The sequence below is a fragment of the Diplotaxodon limnothrissa genome, linkage group LG8 (assembly GCF_057381915.1).
Source record: "Diplotaxodon limnothrissa isolate DT_005_m linkage group LG8, D_limnothrissa_male_GT1.1, whole genome shotgun sequence".
NCBI classification, from domain to species: Eukaryota; Metazoa; Chordata; class Actinopteri; order Cichliformes; family Cichlidae; genus Diplotaxodon; species Diplotaxodon limnothrissa.
This window is the reverse complement of record NC_140603.1, coordinates 4,054,192-4,073,175: the sequence shown is the minus strand read 5'-3', so window position 1 is coordinate 4,073,175 and position 18,984 is coordinate 4,054,192. Positions and strand designations below refer to the sequence as shown.

The following is an 18,984-nucleotide window of genomic DNA, read 5'->3' as shown; positions in this document are numbered from 1 at the left end:
AGCAGATGTTGACAGATGTTTGATATATATATATATATATTCACCTTGGTTTCATCTGCAGTACTGACTGTAAAATGCTTCCACATAGCAACACTCTTTTCTATTTGATTGCCCAAATCCATGTGGGGAGTTTCAGCTAAGTTAATGAGTGACGGGAAGCTATGCTAATTAGTCTATAGCCTACATCTTGCTGTCTGCAAAACGAACTTAAACTAAGTTAAACGTACCATATAACTCCCACAAGTGCATAAAATTCAACACAACTACACAAACATCATTTTAGGTTTTTAAACCGAATGTAAACGTTACTCTGTCAACAGCCTATTTGTAAATTACTGAGCAACAGAGCTACGTAACAGAACGAACATGCGAGCACCCGACTGCAGTCGTCAGTGATGCAGGGCAATGGAAAAATCTCCCGATCTTTGCGAAAGTTATAAACTGCCTCCGGAACCCAGTTAAGGTACAAAAAAATCTATTCAACAAAAATAGTGATGCAGTTCAGCCTTTATTCGCTCAGCCGAGCCTCTCTGTTGCTGTGTGGAACAGCCCGTGTCAGTCACCTCTTTCACACGTCACTCACTCATCTGGGCATGCACTGCGGTCTCATAAGGAAACTCAGCTTTTTGATATAAAGTTTTTCTTGTTCCCGAATAGAAATATTTTTTAAAGTATTTGTTCGAAACAACTATTTGTAAAAAACACGTTATTTGTGCTTTTCCAAATACCGTATTCGGGTTCGGCTCCACCCCTTCCTGGCTCACAATGCACCCGACCCCTACAGTGCCTCCTGGACAAACCAGATGCTCGCCCTTGAGCACCCTCCCCGGGCTTGGCTCCAGGGCAGGGCCCCGGTAACCCGATGTTCTTCTCAGAGGGGTCTTCTGAATCACTCTTTGTCTGGTCCCTCACCCAGGACCAATTTGGCATGGGAGATCCTACCAAAAGCCCTCAGCCCTTGTGTGTCCCTGGGATCCCTGGGACACACAAACCCATCCAGCACGATAAGGTAGCGATTCGCGGAGGGGAACTTAAGAGTCATACACTTTAAAGTCTTATTTTTTTTAATAATTCTTGTCTTTCCATTTCCACATGTCCTGTCAAAACCAGACTAGCTCCTGTTTCAAAGTCGTCCCCCTGGATAAATGACAGCATTCTCTGTCTAAAGCGTTGTTGTCATAAAGTTGAGCGATCATTTAAAGGACCTTTTAGTTTCTTTTTACACTTTTACACTTCAGTTCGAGATGCGAGGCCTGCCTATTTCTCAGACCTAGTTTGAAAGAGCAGAGGTAACCCCAAGGTGTTATTTGACACCATTAGTGATATTGTTGCTAATGCTCCACCTGCTGTCCCAATTTCTTTCAAATGAAGATTGTGAAATTTTCTTTCTTTGTTGAAAAAAATCAGTAATGTGAGGAGCAATAGTTCTCCTTCTGTGTCTCTGTTCTCTGCTCCAACTCAAGCTAGACCTGTTATTTTAGAAAGACTTTTACCTGTGTCCTTAGTTAGACTGAGTTAGTCAAATTAGTTGATTTGATGAGAGCATCCTCCTGCTCTCTTGATATTTTACCTGGATCTTTGTTTAAAAATGTCTTTCAGTCTATCCGTCCCTGTGTGCTTACAGTTGTTACCTCATTGGTTTCTGGTCAGGTCCCTGCTCTCATTCACCCACTGTTAAAAAACCCCCAAGGTTGACGCTTCTCTGCTTAGCAGTTTTGGACCAATTTCAGAACTACCATTCATCGCTAAGATGTTAGAAAAGGTTGTGGCTAAGCAGCTTATAGCTGTTCTGGATGAAGCATTCTGGATAAATTCCCATCTGGCTTTCGTAGAGCTTATTCTACTGAAACTGCACTTCTTAGAGTCTCAAGCGACATCTTGATTAGACGTGTTGCAGGAGAATGCTCTGTTTTGCTGATGTTGGACCTGACCTCTGCCTTTGATACTGTTGACCATCACATTCTGCTAGATGGGCTGAGACACTGGGTGGTATTATCAGGGTCTGCTTTGGACTGGTTTGCATCTTATTTGTGTGAACCTCGGAGGAACCTCGTTGTGACTTTTGACTCAGCTCTGATTTTGGACGTGCGTGCTAAATCTCTGGTTTGCTCCTGTTTTTATCACTTGAGAAATACTGCTGACTCCCATTGTGTCACGCTCAGAACTGGAAATTGTCATACATGCATTTGTTTCATCTTGTTTGGAGTATTGTAATTCTTTGTTCACTTGTTTATGTAACCTCCTTGGAACGTCTGCAGGTTGTTCAGAATGCTGCTGCAAACCTTCTGGCCAAGTCTTCCTAGTACTCTCATGTCCCACCCCTGCTGATCCAGCTGCACTGGCTCCCCATTAAATTCAGAGTCCACGTTAATTAATGACTTTGAAATTTAGAGCTCTGCATGGACAAGCACTAACATACATCAGAGATCTTTTACAGCCATACATCCCCAGCAGGTCACTGAGATCATGTGATCAGGGCTTGCTGGTTTTCAAACATACAAGGCTGAAAACGAAAGTTGACAGAGCTTTTGTAACAGACTCTGGAACTCTCTCCCTTTGAGCCTGAAATCTGTGGACTCGGTGGTCTCTTTTCTTTTTTTGGTTAATTTTCTTTCTTTTTTTTAAAAAAAAACTACAAGTTTCTCTGGTGATAGATTCTTAAAATCTTCCAACAAGATTAACTGGCGAAGAGATTCTTGAAGTGAAGAGAGTCTCTCTTCACTTCTCTTGAAGTAGCCCACTTGTCTATAAGATCTCCCTTCTCAGATGTAAACTTAACATATGTTTGACCATTTGGTGTTCACTCGCTCTGCGGTAGAGTATCACTTCCTGTTCCTGCTCAAACACAGTGGTGTTTCTGAGTAACTTATTTGCTTAGCAATTTAATTAACAACTTTCAAATACATTCTTCTTTCATAGTATAATCTTCACGTGCTTCATCCGAAGCACACTTTCTGTGTACTCACTACCTAATTTATAGCCAAAGCATTCACTCACTGTCTCTGTACTGTTTCGCTAGCTTAGCTTAGCTCGTAGCCGACTCGTTAGCACCATGGCTACTTCACCTGTCCCTCCTGCACTTTCTTGCTCATTGTGTCAGATGTTTAGTTACTCCTCGGCCTCCTTTAGCAGTAATGATATCTGTAACAAATGTAGCATATTTGCAGCTCTGGAGGCCAGGATTACTGAATTGGAGACTCGGCTTCGCACCCTTCATTCACCCATAGCTAGCCAGGCCCCTGTAGCTGGTGCAGCCGAAGATAGCGTAGGCCTCGCTAGCTGTTCCCCGGCAGACCCCAAGCAGCTGGGGAAAGAGGGCGGCTGGGTCATGGTGAGGAGGAAGCATAGTCCTAAACAGAAGCCCCAGGTACACCACCAACCCGTTCATGTGTCTAACCGTTTTTCCCCACTCGGCGACACACCCGCCGGGGGTCAAACTCTGGTAATTGGCGATTCTGTTCTCAGACATGTGAAGCTAGAGACACCGGCAACCATAGTCAATTGTCTTCCAGGGGCCAGAGCAGGCGACATTGAAGGAAATTTAAGACTGCTGGCTAAGGGTAAACGTAAATTCAGTAAGATCATAATTCACGTCGGCAGTAATGACACCCGGTTACGCCAATCGGAGGTCACTAAAATCAATATTGAATCGGTGTGCAACTTTGCTAAAACAATGTCGGACTCTGTAGTTTTCTCTGGTCCCCTCCCCAATCAGACCAGGAGTGACATGTTTAGCCGCATGTTCTCCTTAAATTGCTGGCTGTCTGAGTGGTGTCCCAGAAACGATGTGGGCTTCATAGATAATTGGCAAACCTTCTGGAGGAAACCTGGTCTTGTTAGGAGAGACAGCATCCATCCCACTTTGGATGGAGCAGCTCTCATTTCTAGAAATATGGACAAATTTATTAAACCCCCCAAAATATGACTATCCAGAGTTGGGACCAGGAAGCAGAGTTGCAGTCTTACACGCCTCTCTGCAGCTTCTCTCCTCCTGCTACCCCCCCAAAAACCCATCTCCATAGAGACTGTGTCAGCTTCCAAAAAGACAAATAACAAACTAAAAACCAGCAACAAACAACTTAAACATAAACAATTACAAAGAAAGAACAATACAGTATCCACATCTGAACCAAAGAGTAAAACAGTGAAATGTGGATTATTAAATATTAGGTCTCTCTCCTCCAAGTCTCTGTTAGTACATGACTTAATAATTGATCAACAAATTGATTTACTCTGCCTTACAGAAACCTGGTTGCAACCAGGTTTCTGTAAGGCAGAGTAAATCAAGTAAATCAGTAAATCAGGATGATTATGTTAGTTTAAATGAATCAACTCCCCCGAGTCATTCATTGTCATCTATCGTCCACCTGGGCCTTACACAGAGTTTCTGTCTGATTTCTCAGACTTTATATCTAATTTAGTTCTGAGCAGAGATGGGCAGTAACGCGTTACTTGTAACGCGTTACTGTAATCTGATTACTTTTTTCAAGTAACGAGTAAAGTAAGGGATTACTATTGCAAAAACGGTAATTAGATTACCGTTACTTTCCCGTAGGAACGCTGCGTTACTGCGTTACTAAAACCGTGATTTTTTGCGAGAATGTCTCATGACAGTGACGTAAGCGAGTGCGCCGTTAGTGACAACAGCTGTGTGCAGATCAACAATGGATCACATATCGATTGTGGGAGAGAGTATGAGCGTGCAGCGTTTAAAGCGTGGAAGTACTGACCTTACTTTGAGTTTGATTCCATAAAAAGTGACAAAAACATTAGTGTCCGCTGTGCGTGGGAAGAAAACTTCTTTTTACAGCGAAAAAAACCCTAAACTTCCAAGCAAGCACCGAATGCGCCACGACGTAATGGGAAACTCACAGAGAAAGTCGCGGATTCTTCAACTGACCGCCGCACACCTGCACCAGGGTAAACCTCCGCCTACCGCAGTCCTGCTTTACAGGTGAAAGTAGAGCAACAGGACCGCTGAGTCTTTGACTTTATTTATTTTCTGCTGTGTTTTACTTGCATCTATTTGAAAGAGTGAGTGTAAACACAAAAAATATTTTATGTGCTCGAATGTGCAGAAAATAGCTTTAAATGTTAAACTAATTTATTCAAGTCAGAGAATGTTGCATATAATTAAATTTTTGCTTGATGCATAAAGTTAAAAGATTAAAACTAATAAAACAAGTTTTAAAAAGAGACTTTTCCATTGGATTACATTTTGTATGATGGATTATGCAGAAAAAGTAGAATTGGGCTGAAAGATCTATCGCTTTATCACCTCTTCAGGTTGTAAATCGTGTTTTTAAAAAGTAACTAAGTAATTAAGTAACTAAGTAATTAATTATTTTTGAAAATAAGTAATCATAAAGTAACGGGATTACTTTTTTGGGGGAGTAATCAGTAATTAGTTACTGATTACTTTTTTCAAGTAACTTGACCAACACGGGTTCTGAGCTCAGATAAAATAATTATTGTGGCTGATTTTAACATCCATGTAGATGCTAAAAATGACAGCCTCAACATGGCATTTAGTCTGTTATTAGACTCAATTGGTTTCTCTCAAAATGTAAAAGAACCCACCCACCACTTTAATCACACTCTAGATCTTGTTTTAACATATGGCGTAGAAACTGAACATTTAACAGTGTTTCCTGAAAACCCTCTCCTGTCTGATCATTTCCTGATAACATTTACATTTACAATAATTGATTACACAGCGGTGGAGAGTAGACTTTATCAAAGTAGATGTCTTTCTGAAAGCGCTGTAACTAAGTTTAAGAATATAATCCACCCACTGTTATCATCTTCAATGCCCTGTACCAACACAGAGCAGAGCAGCTATCTGAACGCTACCCCAACAGAGGTCGATTATCTTGTTAATAATTTCACCTCCTCACTACGTACGACTCTGGATACTGTAGTTCCTGTGAAAACTAAGGTCTCTAATCAGAAGTACCTGACTCCGTGGTATAATTCTCAAACACGTACCCTAAAGCAGATGACTCGTAATCTGGAGAGGAAATGGCGTGTCACAAATTTAGAGGATCATCATTTAGCCTGGAGAAATAGTTTGCTGCTTTATAAGAAAGCCCTCCGCAAAGCCACAACATCTTACTATTCATCACTGATTGAAGAAAATAAGAACAACCCCAGGTTTCTCTTCAGCACTGTAGCCAGGCTGACAAACAGTCAGAGCTCTTTTGAGCCAACAATCCCTTTAACGTTAACTAGTAATGACTTCATGAACTTCTTCACAAATAAAATTTTTATCATTAGAGAAAAAATGACCAGTAATCATCCCACAGATGTAATATTATCTACAGCTACTCTTAGTACCATTGATGTTAAGTTAGACTCTTTTTCTCCAATTGATCTTTCTGAGTTAACTTCAATAATTACTTCCTCCAAACCATCAACGTGTCTTTTAGACCCCATTCCTACAAAACTGCTCAAAGAAGTCCTGCCATTAATTAATTCTTCGATCTTAAATATGATCAACCTATCTCTAATGATAGGCTATGTACCACAGGCCTTCAAGCTGGCTGTAGTTAAACCTTTACTCAAAAAGCATCTCTAGACCCAGCAGTCTTAGCTAATTATCGGCCAATCTCCAACCTTCCTTTCATATCAAACATCCTTGAAAGAGTAGTTGTCAAACAGCTAACAGATCATCTGCAGAGGAATGGTTTATTTGAAGAGTTTCAGTCAGGTTTCAGAGCTCATCACAGCACAGAAACAGCTTTAGTGAAGGTTACAAATGATCTTCTTATGGCCTCTGACAGTGGACTCATCTCTGTGCTTGTCCTGCTAGACCTCAGTGCAGCGTTCGATACTGTCGACCATAATATCCTATTAGAGCGATTAGAACATGCTGTAGGTATTACAGGTACTGTGCTGCAGTGGTTTGTATCATATCTATCTAATAGACTCCAGTTTATTAGATAGAGAGAGAAGACAAGATCGAGCGCTGTTCCTGCCGCTTGAACCCCAGTCACTCTCAGTCAGCTCCCCCCTTCTTTATTGTGGTTACAACAAAGAACAGTGCCTAATGCATAGGTTCATTAACATATGACGTCTTACACAGGCATACATGTGAACAAAGACGGACCTTCTGTGTGTAGGTGTAGGTATGTGTGGGTCAAGATGTGACCCTGTGAACGACTCCCCTAAATCTGCTGGCCTGATAGTCCAGCAGTTCAGCTAAACAAAAGGCACTTATACTTAAAAAGACATAGATGTGTTTACCATACCATTAAACAGTATGAGAAGGTACGACCTCTCTCATGACCTTAGGATGTGTGTGCATATGCCAGAACACTCAGGAATGCACACAGAGTCTTTGCAGACTACTAAGGATCAGTCCTTCTATGAACATGCAATTGATTATATACCTCTAAGAATATATGATTATATATTTCTAAGCATAAATGAAAATCCACAATATAAACCTTACAGCATCACAGTAGATCAACTGAAATCTGGTTACACAGGATCAAAATTAGGTAAAGTAGGAGGCTCTAGAGGTTCCACCAAGACATTTGGGGGAGTTGCCATGGTCCACTTTCTCCAGATTGCTGCTGACGGAGTGAAATAGAACCCTGGTTTTGCCTTTTCTGACTTCTGGTCTGATCATCTCAGTCTGATCAGTTTCCTGCTGTGAATCCCAAGTGCGATTAAAATTAAGCTCAGGACCTGATGGCTAGATGGAGGTTCTGAAGTAGTCAAGGAACTCTGGACCATCACAGTAACAGCATCATGTTTGACTTTAATGCTGGTGTGTTTCTGAAATGTTTCTCTCACTATAGAAGATTCAGTTTAGTGCAGTGAGTCAGCAGAGCTCTTGGTGATTATCAAGATAATTTTAGGCAAATGCTGAGAAATGTCTTGTGTTGTTTTCGGGTGGCGCCCGTGTCACTTGGTGTTCGCTCTCTCTGCGGTAGAGTATCACTTCCGGTTCCTGTTCCAACACACAGTGGTGTTTTTGAGTAGCTTATCTGCATTGCAATTTAATTAAAATCTTTTAGATAACTTCTTTTTTCATAGTATAATCTTCATGTGCTTTATCCGAAGCACACTCTCTGTGTACTCACTCCCTAATTTATAGCCAAAGCATTCACTCACTGTGTCTTTGCTGTTTCGCTAGCTTAGCTTAGCTCGTAGCCGACTCGCTAGCAGCATGGCCTCTTCACCTGTCCCTCCTGCACTTTCCTGCTCATTGTGTCAGATGTTTAGTTACTCCTCGCCCTCCTTTAGCAGTAATGATACTTGTAACAAATGTAGCATATTTGCAGCTCTGGAGGCCAGGATTACTGAATTGGAGACTCAGCTTCGCACCCTTCATTCACCCATAGCTAGCCAGGCCCCTGTAGCTGGTGCAGCCGAAGATAGCGTAGGCCCCGCTAGCTGTTCCCCGGCAGACCCCAAGCAGCTGGGGAAAGAGGGCTGCTTTCCCTGGGTCAACACACCTGAATCAAATGATTAGTTCATTACCAGCCTTCTGGAGAACTACAAGGCATGTTGAGGAGGTAATTTAGCCATTTGAATCAGCTGTGTTGGATCAAGGATGCATCTAAAACCGGCAGGACACCGGCCCTCGAGGCCTGGAGTTGCCCACCCCTGATGTAGGGTCTACCTTACAATATACAGGGAGTGCAGAATTATTAGGCAAGTTGTATTTTTGAGGAATAATTTTATTATTGAACAACAACAATGTTCTCAATGAACCCAAAAAACTCATTAATATCAAAGCTGAATGTTTTTGGAAGTAGTTTTTAGTTTGTTTTTAGTTTTAGCTATTTTAGGGGGATATCTGTGTGTGCAGGTGACTATTACTGTGCATAATTATTAGGCAACTTAACAAAAAACAAATATATACCCATTTCAATTATTTATTTTTACCAGTGACACCAATATAACATCTCCACATTCACAAATATACATTTCTGACATTCAAAAACAAAACAAAAACAAATAAGCGACCGATATAGCCACCTTTCTTTGCAAGGACACTCAAAAGCCTGCCATCCATGGATTCTGTCAGTGTTTTGATCTGTTCACCATCAACATTGCGTGCAGCAGCAACCACAGCCTCCCAGACACTGTTCAGAGAGGTGTACTGTTTTCCCTCCTTGTAAATCTCACATTTGATGATGGACCACAGGTTCTCAATGGGGTTCAGATCAGGTGAACAAGGAGGCCATGTCATTAGTTTTTCACTTTTATACCCTTTCTTGCAGCCACGCTGTGGAGTACTTGGACGCGTGTGATGGAGCATTGTCCTGCATGAACATCATGTTTTTCTTGAAGGATGCAGACTTCTTCCTGTACCACTGCTTGAAGAAGGTGTCTTCCAGAAACTGGCAGTAGGACTGGGAGTTGAGCTTGACTCCATCCTCAACCCGAAAAGGCCCCACAAGCTCATCTTTGATGATACCAGCCCAAACCAGTACTCCACCTCCACCTTGCTGGCGTCTGAGTCGGACTGGAGCTCTCTGCCCTTTACCAATCCAGCCACGGGCCCATCCATCTGGCCCATCAAGACTCACTCTCATTTCATCAGTCCATAAAACCTTAGAAAAACCAGTCTTGAGATATTTCTTGGCCCAGTCTTGACGTTTCAGCTTGTGTATCTTGTTCAGTGGTGGTCGTCTTTCAGCCTTTCTTACCTTGGCCATGTCTCTGAGTATTGCACACCTTGTGCTTTTGGGCACTCCAGTGATGTTGCAGCTCTGAAATATGGCCAAACTGGTGGCAAGCGGCATCTTGGCAGCTGCACGCTTGACTTTTCTCAGTTCATGGGCAGTTATTTTGCGCCTTGGTTTTTCCACACGCTTCTTGCGACCCTGTTGACTATTTTGAATGAAACGCTTGATTGTTCGATGATCACTGTTGTGTTTACATACACTGCTAAGATGGTGAAGGGTTGCTTACAAGGGGGACTGAATATGAACATATACTCAGTTACCAGTAGGGGGCTCTGTGACTAAGGATGATGGAAGGAGAGAAGAAGTGAAGTGTATGGTGAGATGTAAAATGGCGAACTACTGCTGAATATATACGTTCCATTACAAACCAAGCCGTCTCCGTTCTTCTGTCGAAACACCACAAATTGGCGACGAGGATGAGTGCATCAGTTCCGAGTCCACCATCTTTTCTTCCACATGTGGGTGAGCCGCCGATTCCATTTACTACATGGCGGAAAATATTCGACAATTACATGCTAGTAATCAATGCCACGGGAGACGCATGGCCGGATGCTAGGAAACGCGCTGTTTTGCTACACTGCTTGGGCCCGGAGGGACAGCGGTTATTCTACACGTTACCGGAGCAAGGTGATACATATGCTGACGCCATGAGCGCACTGGAGAAGCACTTTGTGCCGAAAGTGAATGTCGTGGCGTGCCGTCATACATTCAGACAGCGTATTCAACGAGCGGATGAGACTGTTTCTCAGTATGTGGTGGCTCTGAGAGCATTAGCTTCATCTTGTAACTTTGGACAAATGGAAAGTGAAATGATAAGAGATCAGTTGATCTCCAATGCTCATCTCAGCGCTGTGAAAGACAAACTGTTACTGGAGGATGAACTCACACTGGATAAGGCTCTAACTATTGCGAGCCAGGTAGAAGCAGCAGTCAAAAACGCTACTCTACTCTCCACACCCGGCTCGTGTCCGACTGCGCCTGTTCAGACAGTCGACGCGGCAAATTCCCACTCTCACCAGAGGAGAGGACCTCGCCCCGCTAAAGGCTGCACTCCAGACCAACGCAAACGGGGAGGTTCAAAGCAGCAGCAGCGGAAGTGCTTCAGGTGTGGTTCTCACAAGCACTTAGCTAATGATAAAAACTGCCCGGCTGCTTCTTCAAAATGCAATAACTGCGGGAAAAAGGGACATTTTGCCAAGGTATGTAAGTCGTCAGTCAGTGAAGTGAGAGAAGTAGTGGTTCCAGAATTGGCAGTACTGTGCGTGCAAGATGCTAAAATGATGGCAGCTATTCAAGATAAGCTTACCTGCACTGTCGACATTGAAACTGTACAAGGTGGCTCTAAGACAGTAGAGCTGATAGTAGACACTGGAGCTTCTGTGTCTATTCTGCCAGAAACTATCTACAGACAGTATTTTGCAGACTGTTCACTGGTGCGACCTAAAGTCAAACTAGTTACTTATGCTAAAGATGAGTTGGCTGTGATGGGTTGTCTGCCTGCATCAGTTGCACTGCATGCACAGAATGAAAAAGTTCCTGCTTCCTTCTACATTGTCAAAGCTGGTTCCCCGCTATTAGGCCTCGACCTCATTAGAGCACTGAACGTCTGCATCGTCGGAGGCAAAGTGGACCGTATTCAGGATGAAACTGCAGATGAGCCGGATTCGTCTAACCAGAAGTCTGCTGTGTACAATGTTGATCCTATTCCACCAGCTCAACTTGGATGTGTTAAAGGGTTCATCCATAAAGTACAGGTAAACAACAATGTGCGGCCTGTACGCCAAAAGCTGAGACGCCTGCCATTAAGTGTACGTACAGAGGTGTCAGCAGAACTCTCTCGCTTACTCAAAGCTGGCATAATTGAAAGGATCGATGCAGCTGAGTGGGTGAGTCCTTTGGTCGTGGCCAGAAAGCGAAAAAAGGAGTTGAGACTGTGTGTTGACCTTCGTGAACCCAATAAGAGCATTATTGCTGACTGCCATCCTCTTCCTCATATGGAGGATCTGTTTTCTGACTTGGCAGGTGCCACTCACTACAGCCAGATTGACCTCAGCTCAGCATACCACCAATTACCTTTGCATCCGGAGAGCCGCAAGCTGACTGCTTTCATCACTCATGAGGGACTGTTCCAGTTCACACGTGTCCCATTTGGCCTAGCATCAGCACCTTCGGTGTTCCAGAAAATGATGCAAACGGTCCTGAAAGATCTGCCTGGTGTTCGCAACTACTTGGATGACATCATCGTCTACGGAACATCAAAGGAGGTGCATGATACACGCCTGCAAGCTGTTCTCCAACGTCTCAGAGATGTCGGCCTGCAGATTAATGCTGGGAAAAGTTCCTTCTGCCAGTCACACATCACATTTCTGGGCCATGTAATCTCAAAGGAAGGCCTACGTCCAAGCCAACATCACCTTACTGCTATTGCCGAGGCTCCTGCTCCAAAGGATATGGCTGCATTGCGCTCGTTCCTGGGTTTGTCATCCTGGTTCAGTAAATTTATTCCAGATTATGCTACACTGGTGGAACCACTGCGACAGTTGCTGAAAACAGACATCAAAGTTGAACTCCAGTGGAACGAGGCAGCGCGTGAGAGCTTCAGTGACCTGAAAAAACTCCTTCTGGAAAGTCCCGCACTTGCCGTCTATGACCCTGACTTACCTGCTTTTATCACCACAGACGCATCAGACTATGGGCTAGACGCTGTGTTGACACAGTTACACCCAGATCAAGTGGAGCGGGTTGTGGCGTTCGCCTCCCGAACACTGTCTCCTGCTGAAAGAAAGTACTCCACCACAGAAAAGGAGGCGTTAGCCTGTGTCTGGGCGGTGGAAAGATGGCGTACATATGTATGGGGCCGCAGATTCACACTTCGTACTGACCACCAAGCTCTTACTACCCTTCTCAGCACCAAAGGTATGAACAGAGCGGGCATGAGAATCGCACGATGGTCTGCAAGGCTGATGTGTTTTCAGTATGATGTGCAGTACCGTCCTGGTGTTCAGAATGTCATCGCAGACTGCCTCTCACGGGTTCCCCTGATGTACTCCAGCACTGACATTGATGCTGAAAAAGACCTTCTCTTGGAGATAGCTGAAGTTTCTCCTCTCTTGACAGCGACACCGTTGACGGATTTTAAAGCTGAATGTGAGGACTGCCCTGACCTTTCTCTGCTGCAACAGGTTATCCGCTCAGGTTGGCCTAAGGTGAAAAGGTCTCTCCCACCTGAGATACAGCCGTATTTCCTGGTGCGACATGAACTTGCTGTGGAATCACCGTTGGTTTTCCGGGGGACACGTCTGGTGGTCCCAAGGTCCCTGCGGGAAAAGGTGATATGCCTCGCACACGAAGGTCACCAGGGCATAGTTCGCACAAAGCAGCAGCTCAGAGAGCTTTACTGGTGGCCATGCATGGATACTCAAGTCCATGCGATTCTGTCATCGTGCTCAGTCTGTCAATTGTGTGACAAAACGGCCAAAACTGCTCCTACTCCCTTACAGCCGGTTCAGTTTCCAGATGGTCCCTTTCAGCATGTGGCCGTTGACATTGTTGGACCTTTTGACCGCGGGTCGCAGGACTGCAGGTTTGCCATCACACTGGTCGATTACTTCAGCAAATGGCCAGAAGTAGCCTTTACTTCATCAGCTACTACAGACACTGTGATTAGGTTCTTGTCTTCAGTTTTTGCACGGGAGGGAAACCCTTGTGAGCTTACCACAGATAATGGACCACAATTCACTTCATCTGCCTTTGCTGATTTCCTGAAGGAAAGGGGCATCAAGCACATCAGAACAAGTGTGTATCACCCTCAAGCGAACGGGTGTGTTGAAAGATTCAACAGAGTGCTGAAGGACTGTGTTCAGGCTGCACAGGTGTCCCAGAAGCTGTGGAAGCCCGCCGTGACAGAGATGCTACAGAATTACCGTGCTACAGCTCATGCAACGACTGGAGCAGCTCCGTTCCAGCTTCTCAGAGGGAGACCCATGAGAACAAAGCTAAATGTCCTGCCGTTTCCCAAAGACACAGGACAGTATGACCAATGCAGGGCCAGAGTCTCTCACCAGCAACGTAAGAGTAAACGCTACACTGATGCAAAGAGGGGGGCAAAACCTCCCCAGCTTGTGGTCGGTGACAGGGTGCGGATACGTAAACCTTTCCGAGTGGGGAAGGGAGAGAGACAGTTCACTGATCCACTGTCAGTGCAGCAACAGACTGGACTGAGCACCTTCATCTTGAGTGATGGAAAGAGATGGAATGCAGCCCGTCTCTCACTCTGCCACGCAGAGAATGCTGAGCCGTTGCAGGCTGGTGACGAGGTTGAAAATAACACAAGAGAAACTCCTAAAAGACCTTCTGTTCCTAACAGACCGAGACAGTTACCAGCTTGGACCAAGGATTATGTTATGAAATGAGTTTAAAAAAAAAAAAATGAAAAGAAAAAAAAGTGAAAAAACACGCTTGAGCTGTTGGGTGCTAATGTTAAGTTCCATACTGCTAGTTCTGAGGTCCAAGTATAATAGAGGATTGATTTACTGTGATTTATTTGTGAGTTTTGTGACTTAAGGTTGTTAAGTTACTACAGTAACCTTAACGGTACAAGTATTCATTATAAAGGACGATTTAGGCACCATAACAAGATTGTATGTTAAGATCACGGGTATAGTTCAAACACCCAGTAATGTTATAAGTGAAATAGGTATTGAAAATGCTGTCTGGTTGCAAAGTTTACTACTGATAATGTTCTGTGCAAATAGTAATGTTGCCATGCTAAGTAAGTAATACTGAGGTAGTAGAATTCTGTGAGAATGAGGAGAGATGTTGTGTTTACATACACTGCTAAGATGGTGAAGGGTTGCTTACAAGGGGGACTGAATATGAACATATACTCAGTTACCAGTAGGGGGCTCTGTGACTAAGGATGATGGAAGGAGAGAAGAAGTGAAGTGTATGGTGAGATGTAAAATGGCGAACTACTGCTGAATATATACGTTCCATTACAAACCAAGCCGTCTCCGTTCTTCTGTCGAAACACCACAATCACGCTTCAGAAGCTTTGCAATTTTGAGACTGCTGCATCCCTCTGCAAGATATCTCACTATTTTTGACTTTTCTGAGCCTGTCAAGTCCTTCTTTTGACCCATTTTGCCAAAGGAAAGGACGTTGCCTAATAATTATGCACACCTGATATAGGGTGTTGATGTCATTAGACCACACCCCTTCTCATTACAGAGATGCACATCACCTAATATGCTTAATTGGTAGTAGGCTTTCGAGCCTATACAGCTTGGAGTAAGACAACATGCATGAAGAGGATGATGTGGACAAAATACTCATTTGCCTAATAATTCTGCACTCCCTGTAAAGCGCCTTGAGGCGACTGTTGTTGTGATTTGGCGCTATATAAATAAAATTGAATTGAATTGAATTGAAGAATTCGCTTCCTCCTTTAAATGTGAGACACCTAGCTCAACAGAAGGAGCATCATCATCACAAACATCAGGATCAGTCAGGATATTTAACTCAACTAATTTTTCTAAGATAGTACTCATAATTTTTTTCTTCACCGGAATATGAAAGTGGGCTTCAATGCTCAACAAGTCATCCTTACGACACAACTCCACTTTCTCATAACTTGGAGCATGAATGAAATCTTGTAAATCAAAACCAATACTTAAATACAAGGCACTATACAACATTGTATCAAACAAACGAGTTGTCCACAGCTCTGGAAAAGAGATCCTGGATGAGCCCCCACTTGTGTTATGCCTCCTCATTGACAGGAGGGGGTAACACAACAACTCCAATAAGTCAGTATAAGTGTTGTAGCAGATTAGAGTTATTTGTGAGAAATACGTAATTTCCCAAAAAACAGTATAATAACTATAATTCAGAATAATGGCATTTTACTAAAGTTCACATGCGTGTGAAGGCAGACAGACACACACACAATGGAAAAATCAGGAAACATGGAACAGTACACAAACGACAGTGTCTCCAGGGTACCTTAAAAAGGAATGAGCATGACTATAAGCAGCCTATGTCGATCATTATGCAAAAATTAACTATGAGCCAGAATTTTCTTCTTTTTGTTAAAACTTTTTTTTTCATTTATATTCAACTTACTCTTAGCTGCTGTGTGATTTCTCTACAAGTAGAGAGTAGCCATACTTGGGTAGTATATACACCCTGTTTGACTCCAATGTCACGTGGTTTACCTTACTGCGACTCCTGGCAAATAGCTCCACCACTTCTGTCCTAAACTGGTCGTGGTTCTTATTCAGGAAATGATGAACCTGGAAAAAGATGGTTACATTATTTTTTTAAATTAAACATTAATACGCACACTGTATATAACAGGGTGGTCAATACCTGATAAGTGACAGGTCCAGCATAGTGGTAAATAGTGAAGACTGGCAAAGGGTTCCTGGGCTTGGCATAGTAGGGGCTGTTTCCATGATGGTAGTGGCACTTCTGGAGGAATGTGTGGTCAGTGGCCTGTCAGGGACATACCCCCACAACCATCCCAGAAGAACAATTATGCTTTACTTTAAAGTTAAAACAACAACAACACAGAGATGTAGAGAAAAAGGAAAAAGCACTAGAGATTGTGTACAAAAGATAGGAGCACCTTGAAACATGAAGCTAATGTGAATGCCTTTTTACCTGGATTCTTTTTAACAGTCACCAGGGCAACTGCTCTGGTTGCAAAAAACTATCCCACAATTCACTGGTTATTCCAGGCAATTCTGTGGAATCTCTGCAGAGGCCCCTTTACAGCAGTGTTGATTGTATTAGCGTGCACCTCTTGCTTGCACACACTGTGCAAGCTAGCACCGGACAAAACAGTTATGAAGATTGCACTGTATGTGCTATATGTCATGTATCTTGTAGCCTTGTAGCCTGTTGCACTTGTAACTTGTTGTTGTTGTCACATTTAATTTGAATGGATTAGAATATTAATTTATGTTCCATATTACAGTTTGCAATATTATTATATAATTTTTGCATAATTGAGTTTATTATATAATTAAATGCTTCATTATTATTTTTCTCGGAATTTTATGTGTTATATTTAAGTTGCTTACTATGCCACGCTGTGAGAAGTAATTGTATTTCATACCTGGCTTTATTTACAGTGGGATGTTTTTAAGAGTAACAAGCTCCTTCTTCCTCTTTCACCATGAATTGCAATGTGTCCACCAGACTTACATACCTCACTAGATGTGAGTGGGATGTGACTGGTTCTGTTTTGGTTAAGTCCTAAGTAAGGCAAGGCAAGGCAAGGCAAGTTTATTTGTATAGCACAATTCAACAACAAGGTGATTCAAAGTGCTTTACAGAGACATTAGAAACAAGAACAAATAAAAAGCATGATTTAAAATTGATTAAAACAAGCAAATAAACTAACTAACTAATTAACAAACAAACAAACAAACAAACAAACAAACAACAGTATATAAAATCAAAACAGATAAAATCAGAACAGTAGATAAAATCAGTAGTTAAATGTAAGTTTTGAAATTTAAGCTTAAAGTGTGGATTTGGTGCTTTATTCAAATGCAGCTGAGAACAGGTGAGTCTTCAACCTGGATTTAAATAAACTGAGTGTTTCAGCTGATCTGAGGCTTTCTGGGAGTTTGTTCCAGATATAAGGAGCATAAAAGCTGAATGCAGCTTCTCCGTGTCTGGTTCTGACTCTGGGAACTGATAAAAGACCGGATCCAGATGATCTGAGGGATCTGGATGGTTCATACTGGGTCAGGAGGTCATTGATGTATTTTGGTCCTAAACCATTCAGAGCTTTATAGGCCAGCATCAGAACTTTAAAGTCTATCCTCTGACGGACAGGCAGCCAGTGTAAGGACCTCAGAGCTGGACTGATGTGGTCCACTTTTTTGGTCTTAGTGAGGACTCGAGCAGCAGAGTTCTGAATGAGCTGTAGTTGTCTGACTGATGTTTTAGGTAGACCTGTAAAGATGCTGTTACAGTAATCAAGCCTACTAAAGATGAATGCATGGACTAGTTTTTCCAGGTCCTGTTGAGACATCAGATCTTTTATCCTTGATATATTCTTGAGGTGATAGTAAGCTGACTTTGTTATTGTCTTAATGTGTTTTTCTAAGTTTAAGTCTGCATCCATCACTACACCCAAATTTCTCGCCTGGTTTGTGGTTTTTAGATGTATAGATTGAAGTTCTCTGGTGACCTGTAATCGTTTTTCTTTGGCGCCAAAGACTATTACCTCAGTTTTGTTTTTGTTTAGCTGGAGAAAATTGTGGCACAACCAGTCATTGATTTCCTCAATGCATTTACCAAGAGCCTGTACAGGGCCTCGGTCTCCTGGTGACATTGTGATATATATTTGTGTGTCATCTGCATAGCTGTGATAGTTTATTTTGTTGTTGTTTATAATCTGTGCCAGTGGGAGCATGTAGATGTTAAACAGAAGGGGTCCCAAGATGGAACCTTGGGGAACTCCACATGTGATACTTGTCTGCTCAGATGTGAAGTTACCTATTGATACAAAGTATTTCCTGTTTTCTACGTATGTTTTGAACCAGTTTAGTACAGTTCCTGAAAGACCTGTCCAGTTCTCCAGTCGTTTGAGTAATATGTTGTGGTCAACTGTATCAAATGCTGCACTGAGATCCAGTAAAACTAGGACTGACATTTTTCCACTGTCTGTATTCAGACATATGTCATTAAACACTTTGGTCAGAGCGGTTTCAGTGCTGTGGTTCTGTCTAAAACCTGACTGGAAGGCATCGTAGCAATTATTCTGTTTTAAGAAGTAACTGAGCTGTTGAGAAACTGCTTTTTCAATGATCTTACTTAAAAACGGGAGATTTGAGATCGGCCTGTAGTTGTTCATTTGTGTCTTGTCAAGATTGTCCTTTTTCAGTATAGGTTTGATTACAGCAGTTTTTAGTGATTCTGGAAACACACCTGATAATAAAGAAAAGTTGACGATCTGTAACAGGTCTGACTCTAAAGTCTTTGAGACCTTTTTGAAAAAACTTGTTGGCAGGACATCTAAACAGCAGGAGGAGGAGTTCAGTTGACCTAAGATGTCCTCCAGGTCTTTGCTGTTAATAGGTTGAAACTGTTTCATGGTGTTTAAACAGTTTTTTGGTGGACACAGTACATATCCTGGATCTGCTGTTGATGTACCAATTGCTTGTCTAATTTTTTGGATTTTTTCAGTGAAGAATTTGGCAAAGTCATTGCAGGCCATGGTCGAATGAAGTTCAGCTGCCACTGACACAGGAGGGTTTGTTAG

General features: G+C 42.7%; 1 protein-coding gene across 1 annotated transcript in view; it reads right to left on the bottom strand.

Annotated features, from left to right (window-relative positions):
• LOC146626140 (unconventional myosin-XVB-like) overlaps positions 1-18,984 on the bottom strand; it is a 107,019-nt gene that overhangs the window by 72,381 nt on the left and 15,654 nt on the right. The window contains exons 4-5 of the mRNA XM_085360336.1: positions 16,074-16,199; positions 15,920-15,997 (exon numbers count right to left, since the gene is read on the bottom strand). Coding sequence (XP_085216462.1) covers positions 15,920-15,997; positions 16,074-16,199 — 204 coding nt within the window. The remainder of the gene's footprint in view (positions 1-15,919; positions 15,998-16,073; positions 16,200-18,984) is intronic.